This window comes from Scylla paramamosain, chromosome 36 (genome assembly GCF_035594125.1).
Source record: "Scylla paramamosain isolate STU-SP2022 chromosome 36, ASM3559412v1, whole genome shotgun sequence".
Classification (NCBI taxonomy): domain Eukaryota; kingdom Metazoa; phylum Arthropoda; class Malacostraca; order Decapoda; family Portunidae; genus Scylla; species Scylla paramamosain.
The window spans coordinates 2,701,932-2,726,033 of record NC_087186.1 but is presented as its reverse complement, the minus strand read 5'-3'; the positions used below and the strand labels follow the sequence as shown (position 1 = coordinate 2,726,033).

Here is a 24,102-nt window from a genome sequence, read left to right as displayed (position 1 = left end):
CAAGCCACTTAGGGTCGATACCAGAAGAGTAGTCCGACCTGGGGACATTTATGGCCCTCTCCCCAGATGGGGACTCCGAGGCTGGTGTAGGAGTCGCCATGATAATTTTGAATTTTGAGTGAAGGGTGTGTGTGTAAATACTTGCATGTAGTTTTGTGTGAAGGAAAAAGAGTTGTCTTCAGAGGGCAGGCTGTGACTGCCCCCTTGTGTTGTGAGACACAAAGGGAAACGTTCAGTGAGGTTACAGCTGAGTTTAATGATGAATTCACAACACCCCCTGATCCAGTGTTTTAGACCTCACTAATTATCGTTTCGGCAGTTGTCTACTGCCTCCTTCTTGTAACAACCGTTCTATTGCTTTCATTTCCTGCTTTTCAATTTTTTTTTTTCTATTATCTATTCTCAGCTGGAAGATTCTTAAACATCTATCACTTCACAACCTTCTATCTGATCGCCAGTATGGGTTTCATCTTTCCTTACTAAGTCTTGGTCATCCTCTTCTAGGGCTTTTGGTGAAAGTTTTGGTGTTACCTTAACATATCAAAAACTTTTGATAAGACCCTAGCACAAATCTTTGATTTCCAGACTACTCTCCTACGGCTTCTATCCTCTCTGTAAGTTACCTCATCTTAAGTTTCCTTTCTGACTGTTCTATTGCTGCTGTGGTAGACGGTCACTGTTCTCCTAAGCCTATTAACAGTGGTATTCCTCAGTGTTCTGTCTTGTCACCCAGTCCTTACCTAACATTCATCAAAGATCTTCTAAACCAAACTTCTTGCTCTATCCACTCCTACGCTGACGTTACCACACTGCACTTTTCGACGTCTTTTCGCAGACGTTCAACCCTTTAGCAAGTAAACAGCTGACCCAGGGTAGCCACGGAACGCGACTTCTGACCTCTTTAAAATTTCTGATTGCGGCAGGCTGGGGCAAAGCAAGCTTAGTATTGTTCAGTGCCTCAAAAACTCCATTTTTCCATCTATCAGCTCGACACAACCTTCCAAATAACTATCTCCTTTTCTTCATTGACACTCATCTACACTGAACATCCTCTATCTGTCCTTACTTATATTTTTATTTTTATTTATTTTTTTTTTGGACACTGTCGAAGGGCAATAAAAATCCAATAAAAAAAAAAATATGCCCACTGAAATGCCAGTCCCATAAAAGGGTCAAAGCACTGGTCAAAAATTGATGAATAAGTGTCTTGATACCTCCCTCTTGAAGGAATTCAAGTCATAGGAAGGTGGAAATACAGAGGCAGGCAGGGAGTTCCAGAGTTTACCAGAAAAAGGGATGAATGATTGAGAATACTGGTCAACTCTTGCGTTAGAGAGGTGGACAGAATAGGGGTGAGAGAAAGAAGAAAGTCTTGTGCAGCGAGGCTGCGGAAGGAGGAGAGGCATGCAGTTAGCATGCCTCCCCTCTAAAATCTAAACTGGAAACTTCACATCTCATCTCTAGCTAAAACAGTTTCTATGAAATCAGGTGTTCTGAGTTGTCTCCGCCAGTTTTTTTTTTTTTTTCACTTCCCCAACAGCTATGTACAGGGGTCTTATATGTATGCTTCTCATGTATGGGGGGTTCCACTCATTTCGCTCTTTTAGACAGGGTGGAACCAAAAGCTTTTCGTTTTATCACCTCCTCTAACTGATTATGTTCAACCTCTCTCATCGCTGCAATGTTGCATCTCTTGCTATTTTCTACCGCTGTTTTCATGATTACTGGTCTTCTGATCTTGCTAACTGCATGACTCCCCTCCTCCAGTGGCCTCGATGTACAAGACTTTCTTCTTTCTCTTAACCGTGTTCTGTCCACTTCTATAATGCAAAGGTTAACCACTATTCTCAATCATTCATCCCTCTCTCTGGTAGACTCTAGAATCCCCTGTCTACTTCTGTATTTCCCTCCTCCCTATGATCTGAGTTCTTTCAAGAGGGAGGTTTCTAGACACTTACTCTTTAATTTTTGATGACCGCTCTTGGCTCTGTTTGGGAATCAGCATCTCAGTGGGGCTTATTTTTTTCTGTTATAATTTTTTTTCCCCCTGGCCGGTGCCCCTTCTACATAAACAAACAAAAAAAAAGAAAGAAAGAAAGCAAAGCCATATTTTCATGTTTATGAAAACTATTACTATGTTCGCTCTTCGTATGTGGGAATGGGAGAGTACACGTGAAGGAGGATGGTAAAATAGAGGTAAGGAATGTAGAAGACCAGGATAGCAAAGGATAAGGAGAATGGAAGAGGTTACAGAGAAGAGGTTTTTTCTTACCTGTCCACGTATGGAGTATGTTTCACATGTAAGGGAGGGTTTCCACTCATTCCGCTCTTTTAAACTGGGTGGAACCAAAAGCTTTTCGTCTTATCAACTCCTCAATGACAATGTACGTTATAGTGTGTAATGTGTCCAAGTACTAAATGAGATATTATGATCATAAGAGTTATTACTGACTTTGGTATTTTTGTTGTTTTTGTTGAAGTTCTTTTTCTTCTTCTTCTTCTTCTTCTTATTATTATTATTATTATTATTATTATTATTATTATTATTATTATTATTATTATTACTATTATTATTATTATTATTATTATTATTATTATCATTATTATTAAAATTATTATTACTATTATTATCATCATTATTATTATTATTATTATCATTATTATTATTATTATTATTATTATTATTATTATTATTATTATTATTATCATTATTATTATCATCATCATCATCATCATCATCATCATCATCATCATCATCATTACTGAGTCTTTTTTTTTTTTTTTTTTTTTTCATCCATCCATTCCATCCATTCCATCCACTTACTGCATCTGCTTAGTACCAATCTGGTGGAGGTTTCGATTTTCTTTTTAACCTGTCTACGAGTAATGTGTATATCATGCCACTGAAAAGCAGCTCCATCAATGAGACCTTTTTTTTTTTCACTATGAAATATGAACGATATAATGCTACAGCGAACTCTGAATATATAACTGAGATTGTTAGCAGATAAAACGTCATAAAATTGTCATGATAATAACAAAAACATTAATTTATTTAGTTCCCTAATTCTCCTACACAGGTACATCGCCGACGACTCCTTGCTCAGCAATTTCATCTCGAGAATTGTAGCCGCAAACTTGTTAGCGGCTTGAAGGCATTGCTGCATGATATTGAGGGCAATACACCATGGAAGACACTCTGGGGCGGAGGAAAGGAATCAGATCCAATTGTTTTGACAAAATATATGGTGCATGCTGTAAGAGCAAACTGTGTGCTTACGGTTGCTTTTCTGAGGTGGGCAGGTGCATGGCCTTTCTTAAGCGGTGACTGGGGTGTAAGTGCCCTGACAGCCGCGCTGGAATGTCATCAGCTACGTTTAGCGGAAACACTCATCAGGGATCTGGGAGGCTGTCCTTACGTGAGAGACTTCAATGGATGTCTGCCAGTGACCTCAGTTTTCATGCCTGTCTCTTTGCGAGAAGATACTGAGAAGGTAAGTTGATAAAGTAGATCCAATCCAATAACAAATAATGTGTATTGGTTATTTGTTTGCATCGGTGGTTCCTGAACTAACATGACACTCCATTTTTGTTTATCACACCCTCACGCACCACCTCCCTCTGGCACTATTGCCTTAATGTAAAATAGTTTATGTTTGCAATTTATATCTTAGCACCAGTTAGGAACACAAAGATCATGCTTAGAATCTGAACAATGATCTTTGTTTAATTTAATTTGCTGATCCAAGCCTTAGGGCTTAAACTAAAATATATGAAACAGACAATATAGGCGAGAACCATTTTCATAATTTTAATCATTGAAATTATAGGAAATTAATTTACAAAGTGAGGGAGGTGAGGTGAGGTGTGAGGATGGAGGGTGGGAGGAGGTGAGAAGTGGCAGGATGAGTAGGGGGTGGATGAGAGAGGGGGAGATATGCTAAATAAAAAAAATAAATAAAAAAAATAAATAAAATCATGGCATATGATATTTGGAAATAATGGTAACACTGAAATGAACATACAAGAGATGTAGTAAACTACTGACTACGGTATATAGTTTTACAAAGGTAAAAATATGATATGTGCCGCATACAAAATATTTCGAGTTCACATAATACTGAAATGCAAAAGCATTTACACCAGTGAAAAAATGAAACAAAGATATGCACAACTTCATAAACTGAATATAATGCAAAAAGACATGAAACGTAAACAATAATTCAGATTTCCAAAGCAATGAGATGTAAAGCAACTTACTCCAATAAATGACGGAAACCACGATATGCACTATTGAGCAAACTAAATATGAATTATGAAGGTATGAAGTAAACTTAATATTTAGAAGTATCATAATAGTGAAGAGAAAAATTAATTGCATGAATAATACTGGTAAAAAAAAAAAACGTATTTCAACTAGTTATCACAGCTATCTTTTAGATAAATGTGTAAAACGGTTTCTGAGTAATATCTTCTCTGATAATTATACTCCATCAATAAGTAACAAACAACTCAAGTACATCACGTTACCTTTCCATGGTCACATTAGAAATAGCTTGGATAAAAGGTGAGATCGATTGCAGAGGTGAGGAGATAAGGCAAGGTGAGGAAGGTGAAGTGAGGTGTGAGGGTGGAGGGTGAGAGGAGGTGAGAAGTGGCAAGATGAATAGAGGAGATGAGAGAGAGGGAAATATGCTAAGGTGCGAGTATTAGGTTAGGGCAGTGGTTCTCAACGCTGGGGGGGGGGGGCGGTGGCGTGAGTTAAGGACGGGAGGGGAGAAAACACGGAAAATCACGACTCACTGGCTATTAGTTATCTCTCTATCCATTTATCTATTTATCTAATTCTATCTATCTGTCTATCTATCTATAGTGATGGGATGGGTTATGACATCCTATACATGGTCTTTAGTAAGGCATTTGACTAGGTACCCCATCAGAGGCTAGTGAGAAATGATAGGATCCATGGGATTGACGGGAAGCTGTTAAGCTGTATAAGATCGTGTTTAGGCGACGGGAGACAGAGATTTTTTTCTAAACGTTCTTAAATTAAGTAATTAATGGGGATGCCTTAAGGATCAATTTTAGAATCAAAGAAAGAGAACAACATTAACAAAAACGTGTATTTTGAGTGTTTTCACCTTTTTAATATATATTAATGATTTATATAGTGGGATTAATGGGAAGCTATTAAATTTACATTCCTTAGAAAGACGTACGTTAAGAAGGGACCTGACATCACTTTTTAAGTGGTATAGGTGTTACAACAAGGGTGATGTAAGCAAAAATCTCAGGATCAGTAATCAGGATAAAACAAGGAATAATGGGTTCAAGCTTGAAAAATGTGGTTCAAGAAAGAGCAATTGCAATTCAAGAACCAATTGCAAAGCAATTGTAGTTCTAGATGAATGGAACGGATTCAGTAATCAGACTGTTAGTGGTGAGTCATAAGAGAACCTTAAAATATAATTAGACAGATTTATGGATGAGGATAATAGGTGAAAATAAGTAGATATCTTTCATATGCGGACTACCACGTGTAGGTCTGATTGCTTCTTACAGCTTCTCTGATTTTCTTCTGTCCTTATGTTCTGTCATGATAATTTCTTTAAATTTAGTTATATAATTTTAGCTGAAAAAAAAAAAAAAAAAAAATATATATATATATATACTCGTATATATATATATATATATATATATATATATATATATATATATATATATATATATATATATATATATATATATATATATATATATATATATATATATATATGTGTGTGTGTGTGTGTGTGTGTGTGTGTAAGTGTGTGTTGGTGTGTGTGTGTGTGTGTGTGTGTGTGTGTGTGTGTGTGTGTGCGCGTGTGTGTGTGTGTGTGTGTGTGTGTGTGTGTGTGTGTGTGTGTGTGTGTGTGTGTGTGTGTGTGTGTGTGTGCAAAGGATGAGACAGTTGGCACCTCCCGAAACGATGACCTCACTGAACGTTTCCCTATGTGTCTCATAACACAAGGGGGCAGTCACAGCCTGCCCTCTAAAGACAACTCTCTTCCTCTACACAAAACTACAAGCACCTAATAACACACACACCCTTCACTCAAAATTTCAAATTATCATGGCGACTCGAACACCAGCCTCGGGGTCCCCATCTAGGGAGGGGACCACAAATGTCCCCAGGTCGGACTGCCCTTCTGACAACGATCCTAAGTCGTCTTCATTTCCTCACTGAAACTCAAATGTTTGAAGGAACTGACAGTAGCCCCTTTTCTGTTCCCTCTTACTCTCTCTATCCTCACTTTCGATCCAAACCTGCATGTTGCGTTTATGTGCGCAACGACTTAACGTGCTCTCGTGCACACGCTCTTGAATCTTCCGAGTTTTGCACCATCTCGCTACGACTACAGTCACTCTCAAAATAAAATTTATCTGTGCTGTATACCTTTCACCTAACTCCTCTGACTATAAGAAATTCTTTGACTACTAAAGTGGAGCACATTCTGTCTCTCTTCCCTTTTGCAGCGATCTCCATTCTTGGAGACTTCTGAGACGTCTCGGCCAGTTTTTCTCACCCCCACCCAGCTGGTAACTATACAAGGGCCTTATCCGTCCATGTATGGAGTATGCTTCATATGTCTGGGGGGATTCCACTCATACTGCTCTTCTAGACAGGGTGGAATCAAAAGCTTATCGTCTCATCAACTCCTCTCCTCTAACTGACTGTCTTCAGCCTCTCTCCAATCGCCGTAATGTTGCATCTCTAGCTGTCTTCTACCGCTATTTTGATCTTGCTAACTGCATGCCTCCTCTCCTCCCGCGGCCTCGCTGCACAAGACTTTCTTCTTTCTCTCACCCCTATTCTGTCCATCTCTCTAACGCAAGAGTTAATCAGTATTCTCAATCATTCATCCCTTTCTCTGGTAAACTCTGGAACTCCCTACCTACTTCTGGATTTCCACCTTCCTATGACTTGAATTCCTTCAAGAGGGAGGTTTCAAGACACTTATCCTTCAGTTTTTGACTACCATTTTGGACCCTTTTATGGGACTGGCATTTCAGTGGGAATTTTTTTTATTGGATTTTTGTTGCCCTTGGCCAGTGTCCCTCCTACATAAAAATAAATAAATAAATAAATAAATAAATAAATAAATATTTTTTTCTTTTCATTATTATTATATAGGGCCAGCAGATCAATCGTTTTGTCCCTCTCTTCAAGATAATAATTTTTCTTTAGTTTTTAATGATTTTCACGTGTTTTTAGACAACAGTCTGAAAATGGGAGTTTCCCCTCCCCGAAGTGTAGCCAAGAATAAGGGAATTGTGCCAATACTGTTCCTCTACAAGTCTACATCTTTTACAATCCAAGATTTCGTACGGACAAGGCCTTGTCATATATATATATATATATATATATATATATATATATATATATATATATATATATATATATATATATATATATATATATATATATATATATATATATATATATATATATATAATGCTTATTAGAAAATTACATGCTTTTTAATAACGTTTGTCTTGTTACAAGATACTGTAATTTTCCACAGCCTACAAAAAATAAGATTAAACCATTCGTAATTTGACCAAGTGGCACCTCCGAGGCTGTGACAGTGCAACCGTCTGTTCGTTATATCTACATGCAGACCACACCCATACATTTTCAACTCCTCTGACAGGTAAACAAAGCCTTAAAATGCACATGTGTATAAAACATTTTCTACTTAGAATTACATATTCTTTCACCGCTTTCAGTATTTGCAGAAACTCACGTTACACCCTGTATATATATATATATATATATATATATATATATATATATATATATATATATATATATATATATATATATATATATATATATATATATATATATATATATATATATATATAATAGTTACAACTACGATTCCCAGTCCGTTCACAGAGCTGTCACATCTGGACTAGCTTCCCTGAACTACTTCCTATGTGACTCAGTGCAGGGCTCAAATATTGGTGTACAGGGTCCCTTGTGACTCTTGCACCCTTTTCACAACCGTTGTAATGCCAGGCATTACAACGGAGGAGGCAGTAGACACCTGCCGAAACGATAATTACTCCCAGTGAGGTCTAAAGCACTGTTCAGGAGGTGCTGTGAACTTATCATTAAACCCAGCTGTGACCTCACTGAACGTTTCCCTTTGTGTCTCACAACACAAGGGGGCAGTCACAGCCTGCCCTCTAAACACAACTCTCTTCCTCCTCACAAAACTACAAGCACCTAATAACACACACACCCAAAAATTTTAAAATCATCATGGCGACTCCTACACCAGCCTCGGAGTCCCCATCTGGGGAGGGGACCATAAATGTCCCCAGGTCGGACTGCCTTTCTGTCGACGACCCTAAGTGTCTTGACATCCCCCTCAACTTTTTCTTCATTAACTTCTGCAACATTCGCGGTCTAAGATCTAATTTTCAATCTGTAGAACACCACCTCTCCTCTTCTAAACCTCATCTTCTTTTCCTCACTGAAACTCAGGTGTCTGAGGCAACTGACAGTAGCCCCTTTTCTGTTCCCTCCTACTTTCTCTATCCTCATTTTCGATCCAAAGCTGGATGCTGCGTTTATGTCCGCAATGACTTAACTTGCTCTCGTGCCCACGCTCTTGAATCTTCCGAGTTTTCCACCATCTGGCTACGACTACAGAGTCACTCTCATACTAAATTCATCTGTGTTGTATACCTCTCTCCTAACTCCTCTGACTATAAGAAATTCTTTGACTACTTAACTTCCAAAGTGGAGCACATTCTGACCCTCTTCCCTTTTGCAGAGATCTCCATTCTTGGAGACTTCATTGTTCACCACCAGCTTTGGCTTTCCTTTCCCTTCACTGACCATCCTGGTGAACTAGCCTACAACTTTGCTATCCTCCATGACCTAGAGCAATTGGTGCAACACCCTACTCGTATTCCTGACCGTCTTGGAGATACGCCCAACATTCTTGATCTTTTCCTGACCTCTAATCCTTCTGCTTATGCTCTCACCCTTTGTTCTCCGTTGGCCTCCTCCGATCACAATCTCATATCTTTATCTTGTCCTATCACTCCAATCCCTCCTCAGGATCCTCCTAAGCGAAGGTGCCTCTGGCGTTTTGCCTCTGCTAGTTGGGGGGACCTGAGGAGGTATTTTGCTAATTTTCCTTGGAATGACTACTGCTTCCGTGTCAAAGACCCGTCTTTGTGTGCTGAGCGCATAACAGAGGTGATAGTGTCTGGCATGGAGGCGTACATTCCTCACTCTTTTTCTCGTCCTAAACCTTCTAAACCTTGGTTTAACACAGCTTGTTCTCGTGCTATACATGATAGAGAGGTGGCCCACAAAAGGTACTTAAGCCTTCCATCACCAGAATCTCATGAACTTTATATTTCTGCCTGGAACCATGCCAAGTCTGTTCTCCAACTAGCCAAAAACTCCTTCATTAACAGAAAATGTCAAAACCTTTCAAGATCTAACTCCCCTCATGATTTCTGGCATCTAGCCAAAAATATCTCCAATAACTTTGCTTCTTCTTCTTTCCCTCCTCTACTTCAACCAGATGGCACCACTGCTATCACATCTATTTCTAAAGCTGAACTCTTTGCTCAAACCTTTGCTAAAAACTCTACCTTGGACGATTCTGGGCTTGTTCCTCCCTCTCCTCCACCCTCTGACTACTTCATGCCACGTATTAAAATTCTTCGCAATGATGTTTTCCATGCCCTCGCTGGCCTAAACCCTCGGATGGCTTATGGGGTCCCTCCTATTGTTCTCCGAAACTGTGCCTCCGTGCTTGCACCTTGCCTAGTCAAACTCTTTCAGCTCTGTCTGTCAACATCTACCTTTCCTTCTTGCTGAAAGTTTGCCTACATTCAACCTGTTCCTAAAAAGGGTGACCGCTCTAATCCCTCAAACTACCGTTTTTGAATCTATCCTCAACAGGAAGATTCTTAAACATCTATCACTTCACAACCTTCTATCTGATCGCTAGTATGGGTTCCATCAAGGCCGCTCTACTGGTGATCTTCTGGCTTTCCTTACTGAGTCTTGGTCATTCTTTTTTAGAGATTTTGATGAAACTTTTGCTGTTGCCTTGGACATATCAAAAGCCTTTGATAGAGTCTGGCACAAAGCTTTGATTTCCAAACTACCCTCCTACGGTTTCTATCCTTCTCTCTGTAACTTCATCTCAAGTTTCCTTTCTGACCGTTCTATTGCTGCTGTGGTAGACGGTCACTGTTCTTCTCCTAAATCTATTAACAGTGGTGTTTCTCTGGGTTCTGTCCTGTCACCCACTCTCTTCTTATTATTCATTAATGATCTTCTAAACCAAACTTCTTGTCCTATCCACTCCTACGCTCATGATACTACCCTGCACTTTTCCTTTTCAAAGACGTTCAACCCTTCAGGAGGTAAACATATCACGCAGGGAAGCCACAGAACGCCTGACTTCTGATCTTTCTAAAATTTCTGATTGGGCAGAGCAAACTTGGTATTGTTCAGTGCCTCAAAAACTCAATTCTTCCATCTATCAACTCGACACAACCTTCCAGACAACTATCCCCTCTTCTTCAATGACACTCAACTGTCCCCATCTTCTACACTGAACATCCTCGGTCTGTCCTTTACTTATAATCTAAACTGGAAACTTCACATCTCATCTCTAGCTAAAACAGCTTCTATGAAGTTAGGTGTTCTGAGACGTCTCCGCCAGTTTTTCTCACCCCCCCAGCTGCTAACTCTGTACAAGGGCCTTATCCGTCCATGTATGGAGTATGCTTCACATGTCTGGGGGGGTTCCACTCATACTGCTCTTCTAGACAGGGTGGAATCAAAAGCTTTTCGTCTCATCAACTCCTCTCCTCTAACTGACTGTCTTCAGCCTCTCTCTCACCGCCGCAATGTTGCATATCTAGCTGTCTTTTACCGTTATTTTCATTCTAACTGCTCTTCTGATCTTGCTAACTGCATGCCTTCCCTCCTTCCGCAGCCTCGCTGCACAAAGCTTTCTTCTTTCTCTCACCCCTATTCTGTCCACCTTTCTAACGCAAGAGTTAACCAGTATTCTCAATCATTCATCCCTTTCTCTAGTAAACTCAGGAATCCATGCCTGATTCTGTATTTCCACCTTCCTACGACTTGAATTCCTTCATGAGGGAGGTTTCAAGACACTTATCCACCAATTTTTGACCACTGCTTTGACCCTTTTATGGGACTGGCATTTCAGTGGGCACTTTTTTTTATTAGATTTTTGTTGCCCTTGGCCAGTATCCTTCCTACATAAAAAAAAAAAAGGTCTCATTAATTGGAGTTGTCGGTCTATTTTACTCACCTACAGAAAAGGGAAATATTCTAAAAACAATTCAATCACACAGCTGTGAAACGATCGATAACCACATCTAGGGAAAACAATTATAACAAGCACTAACACTTATATGGCCGAGGTATAATAGCCCGCTGGACAATCGCCCTCAGTAACAAGTTCTTCCACTGTCCAACAGCGTGTTATAGCCTCAAGCCGAATAATGTTGTTTACTGCCTCCTGGATGGCAGGCTTTGTCAGGACCTGAAGAAGGAGTAAAGTTCACTACACAGTTAATCACTTAAAGTCTCTGCGGTCGAATAGCATCAGCCAACAGTAGCATTTAACACAGAACATGCTTACTAATAAGAGACACGGGAAACAGAGTGTTATAGCCTCAAGCCGAACAGTGTTGTTTACTGCCTCCTGGATGGCAGATCTTGTCTGGACCTGAGGAGGGAGTAAAATTCACTACACAGTTAATTACTTAAGGTCTATGCGGTCGAACAGCTTCAGCCAACAGTAACATTTAACACAAAACACGCTTACTAATAAGAGACACAGGAAATGACTACAAACGAGAGCCCACGAACACACAATAAGGTCATTCACTGTTCACTGTGCAAGAGCTCGGCCTCAACACATAAACAGCAGCTGAGTAGTCACTTCTCTGGGTGAAAGTGCGCCACCCTCTCTCTGCTGCTACAATGAAAAAGTATAAGAAAGGAGGGTGTGATAGCGACACACATATATATGTACATCCGCCCACGACTCTGCTCCCCGCGCTGTCTTACACGAATAAAAAAAACTTTATTTCTGAAAATTCTAATGATTAAAGTAGGGGAGCTAGATGAATACTGATTACGTTATTGTCAAGAGCAACTCTTCTACGAAATGCTAAATGAGACTCAAATTGAATGGATAACGGGAAATAAGAAACATTATGTAAGGAATATGAGTGACTGCGGATATTATCTTAGGAGCTTCAGGCTACGTGTCCTGGACGCGTGTAAGTTTCGTTCCCAACCTTTTTCTCTTTTCATCTCCCTCTCTCTTCCCACATCTTTCATTACTCGCTGCACACAACACGCTCCCCCATAAACAGAAATTTTCAGAAGATATACAAAAGCTTACGCAATTTTTAGAAGCAAACAATTTGAAGTGTCCCATTCTTTAACAATAATAACACGTGAACTGGACGCTATAATGGGCAGTGTTGTGTTGTATGCTCTCAGACTGTCAACGCTGTGGGCTGGGTGGAGACTTATTACCAACAGGGCTAACTCGCCCAGACTTATAACTGGACCCAGTACTATAACGTAGAATTCCAGACAAACTGGCCGCGCCACCAGACACATCAAAAGCCACACCAGACGTACTCCAAATCCACCGTGGCACAGGCCGGTGCGCCATCACATGGTCATCTGCCTACGTTGCTGCTTCCTTCAAGGTTTTAAACCTCTTGTCACGGAACAGCGGTACCAGTTTCTTCTCGTCCACATTGGCAAATTGCTCCATTACCATGAGTTCCTGTAACTCATGGTTGGAGGTGGCCTGGTCGGCAGCAATTCATTTCTCAAACATCTCCAAGAAGCGAGCACACTCAAGATAGGAGTCACTAGACCTTTTCTTCTTTCTATGGAACTGCAGCCTATACGCCTCCGGCCGCAGCTCATAAGCTATTAGGATGTCAGCGTTAAACTCCTCATAATCTTCTAAATCCCCTAATGACATCCTGTTGTAAATTTCCAAAGCCTTGCCCTTCAACGTACTGGAAACAAGGCCAACCCATCTCTCCTGAGGCCAATCAAATTCAGAGGCCTTCTTCTCAAATCGTCTGAACCACTCCGTCACCTTCTTTTCATCGAACTCAGAAGTCAACTTTAAACTCCTCACCATCTGGCTTTCTATTGTATCGTCCTTCACTCTTCCTCTCCTCAAGCCATAAGGTGAATTAACTTCTATCCGAGTCTTCTCCAACTCAAATATCCTAATCCTTTCAGGTTCTTCCTTTTTCTCGCCTTCTCTTTCTTTTCTGCTTCAAGAAGACTTGCCTTCTCAGCTTCAAGCCTCCTGGCTTCTCTAGTCTCCTCGGTCTTCATTCTCCTTTCCTTCTTCTAATTCCATTCTCATCTACAATTTAAATCTCATCTCCTCAGACATGCCTTCGGTCCGGGAGAAGCCATCAAGGCTGCGAACATGGCTAATGCTTCTGTGGATGCTATGGGTGGAAATATGTTGTCACACCGAAGTGGGCTAAATCTACACTGCTGCTTCCAGCAGAGGCAGGGGACTCAGGACACAATTCACACCGACTACCAACCTTGCCCTCCATGGCTTACGCTGAATGTGGGTACACACAAGACAACAAAACAAACAACGAACTGACTCCTCCATATGTGGCGACGAAACTTCCAGCAATCTTGGCAGGGTCGCCAATTTATGTTACGACCACAATGCTCAACCTCTTTACAAAGTTACCGCACCAGGACTAGCTTCCCTGAACCACCTCCTAAATGGACTCAGTGCAGGGCTCAAATATGGGTGTATAAGGTTTCCTCGCTCCTGCATCCTTTTCACAACGGTCGTAATGCCAGGTCACACTAATTGAGGTCGCCAGTCTGTTTTACACACCTACAGACAAGGGAAATACTCTAACAACAATTAACTCCCACAGCTGTGAAAAGATTGACAACCACATCTAGAAAAAAAACAAATATAACAAGCACTAACACTTATATGGTCGAGGTATAATACCCTGCTGGATAATCTCCCACAGTAACAAGTCCTCCCACTCTCCAACAACATGCTATAGCCTCAAGCCGAATGGCGTTGTGTACTGCCTCCTAAATGGCAGGCCTTGTCAATAACTGAGGAGGGAGTAAAGTTCACTACACAGCTAATAATTTAAGGCCTCTGTGACTGAACAGCATCAGCCAACAGTAGCATTTAACACAATAAGAGATCACTAACAAAAGACATGGTAAACAACTACAAATGAGTGCCCACAAACACACAGGAGGTTCATTCACCGCTCACTGCAAGAGCTCGGCCTGCACACACACGCAGCCAAGGAGGTACTTGCCTGAATATAACGTGTGTTATACATGACTACCCTCTCTGACAGGCTACTATGGAGACTCCTATTCTATATAAGTAGGCTGGAGCGTACAGCTGGTAATGACTCACTTATTCCCTTAAGGCAATAACTGTTATGCTACCCTAGTTCCCATCAGATATTAGTGCTCGTCTCAATACGTTTGCTCCATCTAAGCGCTGGATAGTGATTGACTGTGGCAAAGTACCATGCTTTCTCTGCTGGTCCAGGAAAGGGATATAAGGAAAGGGGAAAGTGGCAACACACATACATACATATATTAGCCCACGACTCTGCTCCCCGTGCTGTCTTACAAGAATAAATAACTTTACTTCTGAAAATTCTAATGATCAAATTAAGGGGCCTAATAAATACTAAATGAGACTCAAATCGAATAAATAAGGGGAATTAAGAAAATTTACATGGAGAATATGAGTGAATAGGAGTTGCAGGCTATGCATCCAGGACGCATCTAAGTTGTGTCCCCAACCTGTTACTCTTTTCATCTCTTTTTATCCCTCTCATTATTCTTTTCTCATGCATATCTACTATTTTCATAATTTTATATCGCGTTATTTCGCTGCACACAACATTATATATATATATATATATATATATATATATATATATATATATATATATATATATATATATATATATATATATATATATATATATATATATATATATATATATATATATATATATATATATATATATATATATATATATATATATATATATATATATACTCGTATATATATATATATATATATATATATATACGAGTATATATATATATATATATATATATATATATATATATATATATATATATATATATATATATATATATATATATATATATATATATATATATATATATATATATATATATATATATATATATATATACACATATATATATACATACATATATATATATATATATATATATATATATATATATATATATATATATATATATATATATATATATATATATATATATATATATATATATATATATATATATATATATATATATATATATATATATATATATATATATATATATATATATATATATATATATATATATATATATATATATATATATATATATATATATATATATTGTTGCCGTCAGTCTGAGACACTGAGTATCTGACACTAAGGTGTGTGTGACACCTATGTTGTATGTTACGGCATGGATCATCGAAGGAGACAGCTATATGACGCTGTTGGCGAACTATGACTCTAGTGTGCTATTCTGGCCCTCTGTTCTGTGGGGTAGGATGCGCTACCCAGTGATATAGACGCTTTCCTGAGTGAGGCCAGTGGTGCGATCCTTACTTGTACTGTAGCGTGTTAGTGTGTCTCGTGTCCTGTGGTACTACTGTGTGTGGGCAATGAAGACAAGAATGCCAGTGAGACAGTGTTTTGTTGTCCTTCTCTCTCTCAGTAGTCTGTTGAGTTCAGACAGGTGCTGTGCGGGGGTGCCTCGTCCCCACTAGCCAAACAAACCCGACAACGACTGGAGTTGTGGATCCTTGTTGTGCATGCCGCGCTGGGCTGCTGCAGTGCTAAGTGTTTACTTGACCGCGCCCAGTCTGATGTCAGGAGACATATTTTGGCTGCTGAGGTGCCGGGCAAGCAAGCATGATGTTTGACTCAGAGGACAGAGATGCTGTGGGACTGAAGGAACTCCACCGCCACCTGCTTATGGAGTGGGTGGTGGTGGATATTGCTGGACCACTACCTTGCACGCCTCGAGATAACCAATACATTCTGGTGGCCATGGACTACTACTCGAAGTGGCCAGAAGCATACGGGATCCCGGATCACGAGGCAAAGACCGTGGCTGATGTGCTGGTGAGAGAGTTTTTCACCAAGTTTGGGATCCTGGGAGAGCTACACTCTGATCAAGGCAGGGAGTTTGAGTCTCGGGTGTTCAAGCAGTGCTGTGAGTTGTTGGGGATGCACAAGACTCGCACCAAGCCCCTCCGCTCCCAAAGTGACGGCATGGTTGAATGTTTCAATAGAACGCTGGCAGAAGTGCTGGCCAAGTACTGCAGTTCGGACCAGCAGGATTGGGACCTGTAGCTGCTTTTCGCCCTGATGGCGTATCGGTCGGTGCAACAAGAGGCCACAGACTACACTGGGAGGGTCCTTACATTGTCCTGCAACCGCTTTCAACGATAACCTACAAGATTAGTGGTGGCGCACGTAAGCGCCCCCGTGTGATACACGTGGAAAGTTTGCGGGCAGCCGTGGAGGAAGGTTGCTTTATGTAAGGCCAAGGAGGGCTTGCTTCGCCGCCGGAGAGTGAGGAGGACAGCAATGCTGATGAGGAAGCGGCAGCCGACTCGGTGGGCAGTAATGCTGTTCCCCCAGTAGCCGAAGGAGTGAATGACACGAACGGTATGGAAGGAGCGGTGTGTGCGCCATCACCGCGCCGCCCTTGGAGAATAAGGAAAAGACCGTTGTGGCGGCAAGATTATCATTGTGATGACAGTAACAGTGAATAGTTGGGACGAATATTTCAAAGGGGAGGATAGTGTTGCGACAGGGGTTGACGTTGGTAGCACTGTGCCGCCAGGTAATGAAGGAAGGCATTGTCAATGATGCATGAGCTGCAAGCTGAGGCAGCCTGAAGAGACCGGAAGTGGCATGGAAGGTGATCGGTCGGGATAGCAGCAGTGTGCTGGCGAGTCACAGAGGGACCGACTGTGATGGCTCCCAAGAGAGAGAGAACTCCTCTTTTCCGCCTACATAACACCTGTTCCGACAGTCTGCAATACGCTCCCCTTGCGTTATGCTATGACGCTAGTCGCCCGCCGCTGCCACTACGTGACTGCGCCCCGGGGCATGCTGTGAGGATTGTGTGCCCTGGCAGTCTGAGACAGTGAGTACCTGACACTGAGGTGTGTGTGACACCTGCGTGGTCTGTTATGGCATGGACCACTGGAGGAGACAGCTGTGCGACGCTGTTGGCGAGCTGTGACTCTACTGTGCTGTTCAGTGCGGTTGTTTTGTGAGGTGTGACGCTCTACCCAGCGATATAGACGTTTTGTTGAGTGGGGCCGGTGGTGTGATCCTTACTTGTACTGTACTTGTCTTGTGTCGTCTGGTACTGCTCTGTTTTATATATATATATATATATATATATATATATATATATATATATATATATATATATATATATATATATATATATATATATATATATATATATATATATAGACACCTGCCAAAACAATAATTACTCCCAGTGAGGTCTAAAGCACTGTTCAGGGGGTGCTGTGAACTTATCATTAAACCCAGCTGTGACCTCACTGAACGTTTCCCTTTGTGTCTCACAACAAAAGAGGGCAGTCACAGCCTGCCCTCTAAAGACAACTCTCTTCCTCCACACGAAACTACAAGCACCTAATAACACACACACACATCCTTCACTCAAAAATTTAAAACTCATGGCGACTCCTACACCAGCCTCGGAGTCCCCATCTGGGGAGGGGACCATAAATGTCCCCAGGTCGGACTGCCTTTCCGTCGACGACCCTAAGTGTCTTGACACCCCCCTCAACTTTTTCTTCATTAACTTCTGCAACATTCGCGGTCTAAGATCTAATTTTCAATCTGTAGAACACCACCTCTTCTCTTCTAAACCTCATCTTCTTTTCCTCACTGAAACTCAGGTGTCTGAGGCAACTGACAGTAGCCCCTTTTCTGTTCCCTCCTACTTTCTCTATCCTCATTTTCAATCCAAAGCTGGATGCTGCGTTTATGTGCGCAATGACTTAACCTGCTCTCGTGCCCACGCTCTTGAATCTTCCGAGTTTTCCACCATCTGGCTACAACTACAGAGTCATTCTCATACTAAATTTATCTGTGCTGTATACCTCTCTCCTAACTCCTCTGGCTATAAGAAATTCTTTAACTACTTAACTTCCAAAGTGGAGCACATTCTGACCCTCTTCCCTTTTGCAGAGATCTCCATTCTTGGAGTCTTCAATGTTCACCACCAACTTTGGCTTTCCTCTCCCTTCACTGACCATCCTGGTGAACTAGCCTACAACTTTGCTATCCTCCATGACCTAGAGCAATTGGTGCAACACCCTACTCGTATTCCTGACCGTCTTGGAGATATGCCCAACATTCTTGACCTTTTCCTGACCTCTAATCCTTCTGCTTATGCTGTCACCCTTTGTTCTCCGTTGGGCTACTCCGATCACAATCTCATATCTTTATCTTGTCCTATCACTCCAATCCCTCCTCAGGATCCCCCTAAGCGAAGCTGCCTCTGGCGTTTTGCCTCTGCTAATTGGGGGGACCTGAGGAGGTATTTTGCTGATTTTCCTTGGAATGATTACTGCTTCCATGTCAGAGACCCGTCTTTGTGTGCTGAGCGCACAACAGAGGTGATAGTGTCTGGCATGGAGGCGTACATTCCTCACTCTTTTTCTTGTCCTAAACCTTCTAAACCTTGGTTTAACACAGCTTGTTCTCGTGCTATACATGATAGAGAGGTGGCCCACAAAAGCTACTTAAGCCTTCCATCACCAGAATCTCATGCACTTTATATTTCTGCCAGGAACCATGCCAAGTCTGTTCTCCAACTAGCCAAAAACTCCTTCATTAACAGAAAATGTCAAAACCTTTCAAGATCTAACTCCCCTCGTGATTTCTGGCATCTAGCCAAAAATATCTCCAATAACTTTGCTTCTTCTTCTTTCCTTCCTCTACTTCAACCAGATGGCACCACTGCTATCATATCTATTTCTAAAGCTGAACTCTTTGCTCAAACCTTTGCTAAAAACTCTACCTTGGACTATTCTGGGCTTGTTCCTCCCTCTCCTCCACCCTCTGACTACTTCATGCCACGTATTAAAATTCTTCGCAATGATGTTTTCCATGCCCTCGCTGGCCTAAACCCTCGGATGGCTTATGGACCTGATGGGGTCCCTCCTATTGTTTTCCGAAACTGTGCCTCCGTCCTTGCACCTTGCCTAGTCAAACTCTTTCAGCTCTGTCTGTCAACATCTACCTTTCCTTCTTGCTGGAAGTTTGCCTACATTCAGCCTGTTCCTAAAAAGGGTGACCGCTCTAATCCCTCAAACTACCGTCCTATTGCTTTAATTTCCTGCTTATCTAAAGTTTTTTAATCTATCCTCAACAGGAAGATTCTTAAACATCTATCACTTCACAACCTTCTATCTGATCGCCATTATGGGTTCCGTCAAGGCCGCTCTACTGGTGATCTTCTGGCTTTCCTTACTGAGTCTTGGTCATCCTCTTTTAGAGACTTTGGTGAATCTTTTGCTGTTGCCTTGAACATATCAAAAGCCTTTGACAGAGTTTGGCACAAAGCTTTGATTTCCAAACTACCCTCCTACGGTTTCTATCCTTCTCTCTGTAACTTCATCTCAAGTTTCCTTTCTGACCGTTCTATTGCTGCTGTGATAGACGGTCACTGTTCTTCTCCTAAATCTATTAACAGTGGTGTTCTTCAGGGTTCTGTCCTGTCACCCACTCTCTTCTTATTATTCATTAATGATCTTCTAAACCAAACTTCTTGTCCTATCCACTCCTATGCTGATGATACCACCCTGCACCGTCTTTTCATAGACGTCCAACCCTTCAGGAGGTAAACATATCACGCAGGGAAGCCACAGAACGCCTGACTTCTGATCTTTCTAAAATTTCTGATTGGGGCAGAGCAAACTTGGTATTGTTCAATGCCTCAAAAACTCAATTCCTCCATCTATCAACTCGACACAACCTTCCAGACAACTATCCCCTCTTCTTCAATGGCACTCAACTGTCCCCCTCTTCTACACTGAACATCCTCGGTCTGTCCTTTACTTATAATCTGAACTGGAAACTTCACATCTCATCTCTAGCTAAAACAGCTTCTATGAAGTTAGGTGTTTTGAGACGTCTCCGCCAGTTTTTCTCACCCCCCCAGCTGCTAACTCTATGCAAGGGCCTTATTCGTCCATGTATGGAGTATGCTTCACATGTCTGGGGGGGTTCCACTCATACTGCTCTTCTAGACAGGGTGGAATCAAAAGCTTTTCGTCTCATCAACTCCTCTCCTCTAACTGACTGTCTTCAGCCCCTCTCTCACCGCCGCAATGTTGCATATCTAGCTGTCTTCTACCGCTATTTTCATGCCAACTGCTCTTCTGATCTTGCTAACTGCATGCCTCCCCTCCTTCCACGGCCTCGCTGCACAAAACTTTCTTCTTTCTCTCATCCCTATTCTGTCCACCTCTCTAACGCAAGAGTTAACCAGTATTCTCAATCATTCATCCCTTTCTCTGGTAAACTCTGGAACTCCCTGCCTGTTTCTGTATTTCCACCTTCCTATGACTTGAATTCCTTCAAGAGGGAGGTTTCAAGACACTTATCCACCAATTTTTGACTACTGCTTTGACCCTTTTATGGGACTGGCATTTCAGTGGGCATTTTTTTATTAGATTTTTGTTGCCCTTGGCCAGTATCCTTCCTACATAAAAAAAAAAAATATATATATATATATATATATATATATATATATATATATATATATATATATATATATATATATATATATATATATATATATATATATATATATTCTCGATCTTTGACAGCCAGTGAACTGTCAAGGATCTTAACAATTAGTAATCACTAACATGACTAGCTGATACTAAATCACCAGACATTTATACCTTTCACAAGGAAAAAGACTACTTCAAAAAGAAAAATCGTTCTTCACACTGTACTGAAAAATACTGCATGAAATAATTTATTTTCTGGCCTTTTGCCGGAGGAATGGTTGTGTGTAGAGGGACATTTCCCTGGGTCATCATAATTATAGTTATAAGTACAGAATAGTTCACTAAGAAAATCCAAGAGTATGCTGTCTTTCATCATTCCTTCTAGTAAAGACATAAACCATTTCCACTTTACAGATGCTGTACGAGAGGGAGCGAGCACATCTTGAAGTCATGGAAATTCGTGCAAAATGTAGGCGCAGCAAGGAAGCGGTACACCAAGCGCTGGAATTGCAGGGTGAACTTTTCCGCGTTTACGTGAAAGGTCAGATGCATCCAGGTATTTCAATCAATAATGCTCGTGCGCCACTGATTCTGGCCTCTCGGAAAGGTTTCATGCAACTCGTGCATCTGATTATAAATGTGGGTCATTTTCCTGTTAACGCCGTGCTGGACGACACATATAACTCCACTGCCCTGCATCAGGCAGCCTCTCACGGCCAGACTAGCTGTGTTGCTGTACTACTCAGCTCAGGTGGAAATGTTTTTCCGCTGGACAAGTATAATCAATCACCTATTCTCCTAGCCGCTATGTTTGGACACAAAAACACCTTTCATTTCTTGTCCCATAGAGAGATTATGGACGCCCAAAGGAACAAACGTGATCCATGTGACCCAGCTTGTCGAGCAGGTACAACTGCCGTCGAGGTGAAGAAAAACTTCACCTCCTATCTCCAGCGCTACAAAAAATGCAGCCATAAAGCACGGGACTTCCTGACACCTGTAGACCGTCACGACTCAGAGCGCGTTGCACGAAAAATCCTAAAAACAATACGGCCAAGGATGTTAAGAGAGGAGGCTCAGGAAGCTGTTGTTGACTTTTCGAGAGGTACAGCACATACAGTGAAAGAGGTAGTCATGACTGAGGTAAATGGCATTATGGAACGAGTGGTACACGACGACGACAGTTACCGCGGTGAGCTGAGGCTTGTAGGTAGTGCTCAGGATGGCTCCAAACTTTATGCTCCGGACGAGTATGATATTAATCTAGTTATTTCGGGAAAGGATGTAAAAATATCCATGAGAGAAGAAGGTGAAAAGATCAAGGCGCAGTATGAAGGTGGCTTGAAAATTTCGGTCAAAAACACTCAATTTCATGAAAACCGTATGATGGAAGGCTTTTACCACAGAATAAGGAGCAGCCTTATTGACTATGTTCTGCAGGACAAAAGATTAAGCCTGGTGCCGCCTGGTGTGACCAATACTCAGGTTGGTGTGGCCCTGTCTCTGGCTTGGCAAGTGAGCCATGGAGAAGAAAAGAATGAGAGGGAAACAGAAAATTCGCAAAAATATCCGCTGCTACTAATCGGCGTGGACCTGGTGCCAGTATTAGAGGTAAAGTGGCACGGGCAAATCAGTCGCCCTCCTCTCACTCCGGCCCACACCACCACCATGTATCTCACAAACACCGACAATGGTTCCTGGCGCTGCAGTTTTGCACAAATAGAGGCAGAGGTGTTGCGCAAGCAGAGGCCCGACGAACGTCTCGTGCATCTGATGGGCAAAACCTTACTTTCCTGCCTCAGGGCTGATCCATGGATGCCCCAGGAAAGAAAAATATTCTGTACATGGTTCATTATGAGGGCGTGGTCTATCCCGGCTCCCAGTGGATTCTGCTTCAAAAATGCGTTGCTCAGATGGCTGGAACAGAGACAGCAAGAAGGCAATGAACCAATAGAGAATCCAATGAAAATGTTGATAAAAATTTTTAGAAGCATGTGTGTTCATTCCAATGAACCACGAGGAAAATTGACTCCTCTTAGCACCCGTGCCTATTTTGGCGGAGAATGTGAAGGTTGGAAACAGGGAGAAGGAGCTCCCATCATTGTACAGTGCTTGGAAGAAATTTTGGAAGAGGAAGAAGGACGGGAGGAAGAGGCTGATAATGGAGTTGAAGGAGAGGAAAGTGAGGAGGATGAAGATGCCGGCGTGAAGGAGGAGGATTTCGAAGAGGAGGAGAAACATTAATTTGAAAAAAAAAATATGGAAATGCAAATGATAAACATAATATATATATAGAGAGAGAGAGAGAGAGAGAGAGAGAGAGAGAGAGAGAGAGAGAGAGAGAGAGAGAGAGAGAGAGAGAGAGAGAGAGAGAGAGAGAGAGAGAGAGAGAGAGAGAGAGAGAGAGAGAGGGGGGGGGAGGAGGGGGGGATTATTATAGCCTCTTCTTCATTGAATTCAGAAATTATTTCTACACACATAACTATATGGATAATAACATCTTCTGTTATCAATATGGTTAACATGAATATTTTTAATAGAGCAATGATCTTTTCGTCCCCATCGTTGTTATGCTGGGGACTAAACACATGCCACTCTTCTTGTATGAGCAAGGAAGCTAGTGAATTGTAAGGCGCAGTTGCAGGGTGTATTTGCCTTATAAATAGAACAATTGAATTTTGGAAGCATTGAAAAATACTAAGTTAGCTATGCCTCAGTTGGAAAATTTAGAAGAATCATAAGTCAGGCTTTCGGTTGCTTCTCTGTATGAAGGTTTGGACATCTAATAAAGGATGTGGAAAAGTGCAGGGTGGTATCATCAACGTAGGAGCGCATAGGAGAAGACGTTTGGCTTAGAAGATCATTGATGAATAATAAAAGAGTGGGCAACATGACAGAATCTTGAGGAACCCAACTGTTCATAAATTAGGAGAAGAACACTATCAACCACAACAGTTAATAGGACGGTCATTAAGAAACTTGAAATGAAGTTACAGAGAGGATAGGATCGATATAATGGTAGAATGAAAACCAGAGCTTTGTGCTATCAAATGCTTTTGAAATGTCAAAGACAAAAACCTAAAGTTTCGATTAAAATCCCTAAAAGTGAATGACCAAGATC

The 24,102-nt window shown here is 41.3% G+C and overlaps 1 protein-coding gene across 4 annotated transcripts in view; it reads left to right on the top strand.

Moving 5' to 3' along the window:
- Window positions 1–23,236, top strand: part of LOC135090826 (serine/threonine-protein phosphatase 6 regulatory ankyrin repeat subunit C-like) — a 203,516-nt gene extending 180,280 nt beyond the window's left edge. For all 4 annotated transcript variants that reach the window (XM_063987912.1, XM_063987910.1, XM_063987911.1 and 1 more), the window contains 2 exons: window positions 3,081–3,494; window positions 21,396–23,236. In XM_063987912.1, the coding sequence (XP_063843982.1) occupies window positions 3,081–3,494; window positions 21,396–23,225 (2,244 nt within the window). In that variant the 3' untranslated portion in view covers window positions 23,226–23,236. The remainder of the gene's footprint in view (window positions 1–3,080; window positions 3,495–21,395) is intronic.
- The last annotated feature ends 866 nt before the right edge of the window (window positions 23,237–24,102 follow it).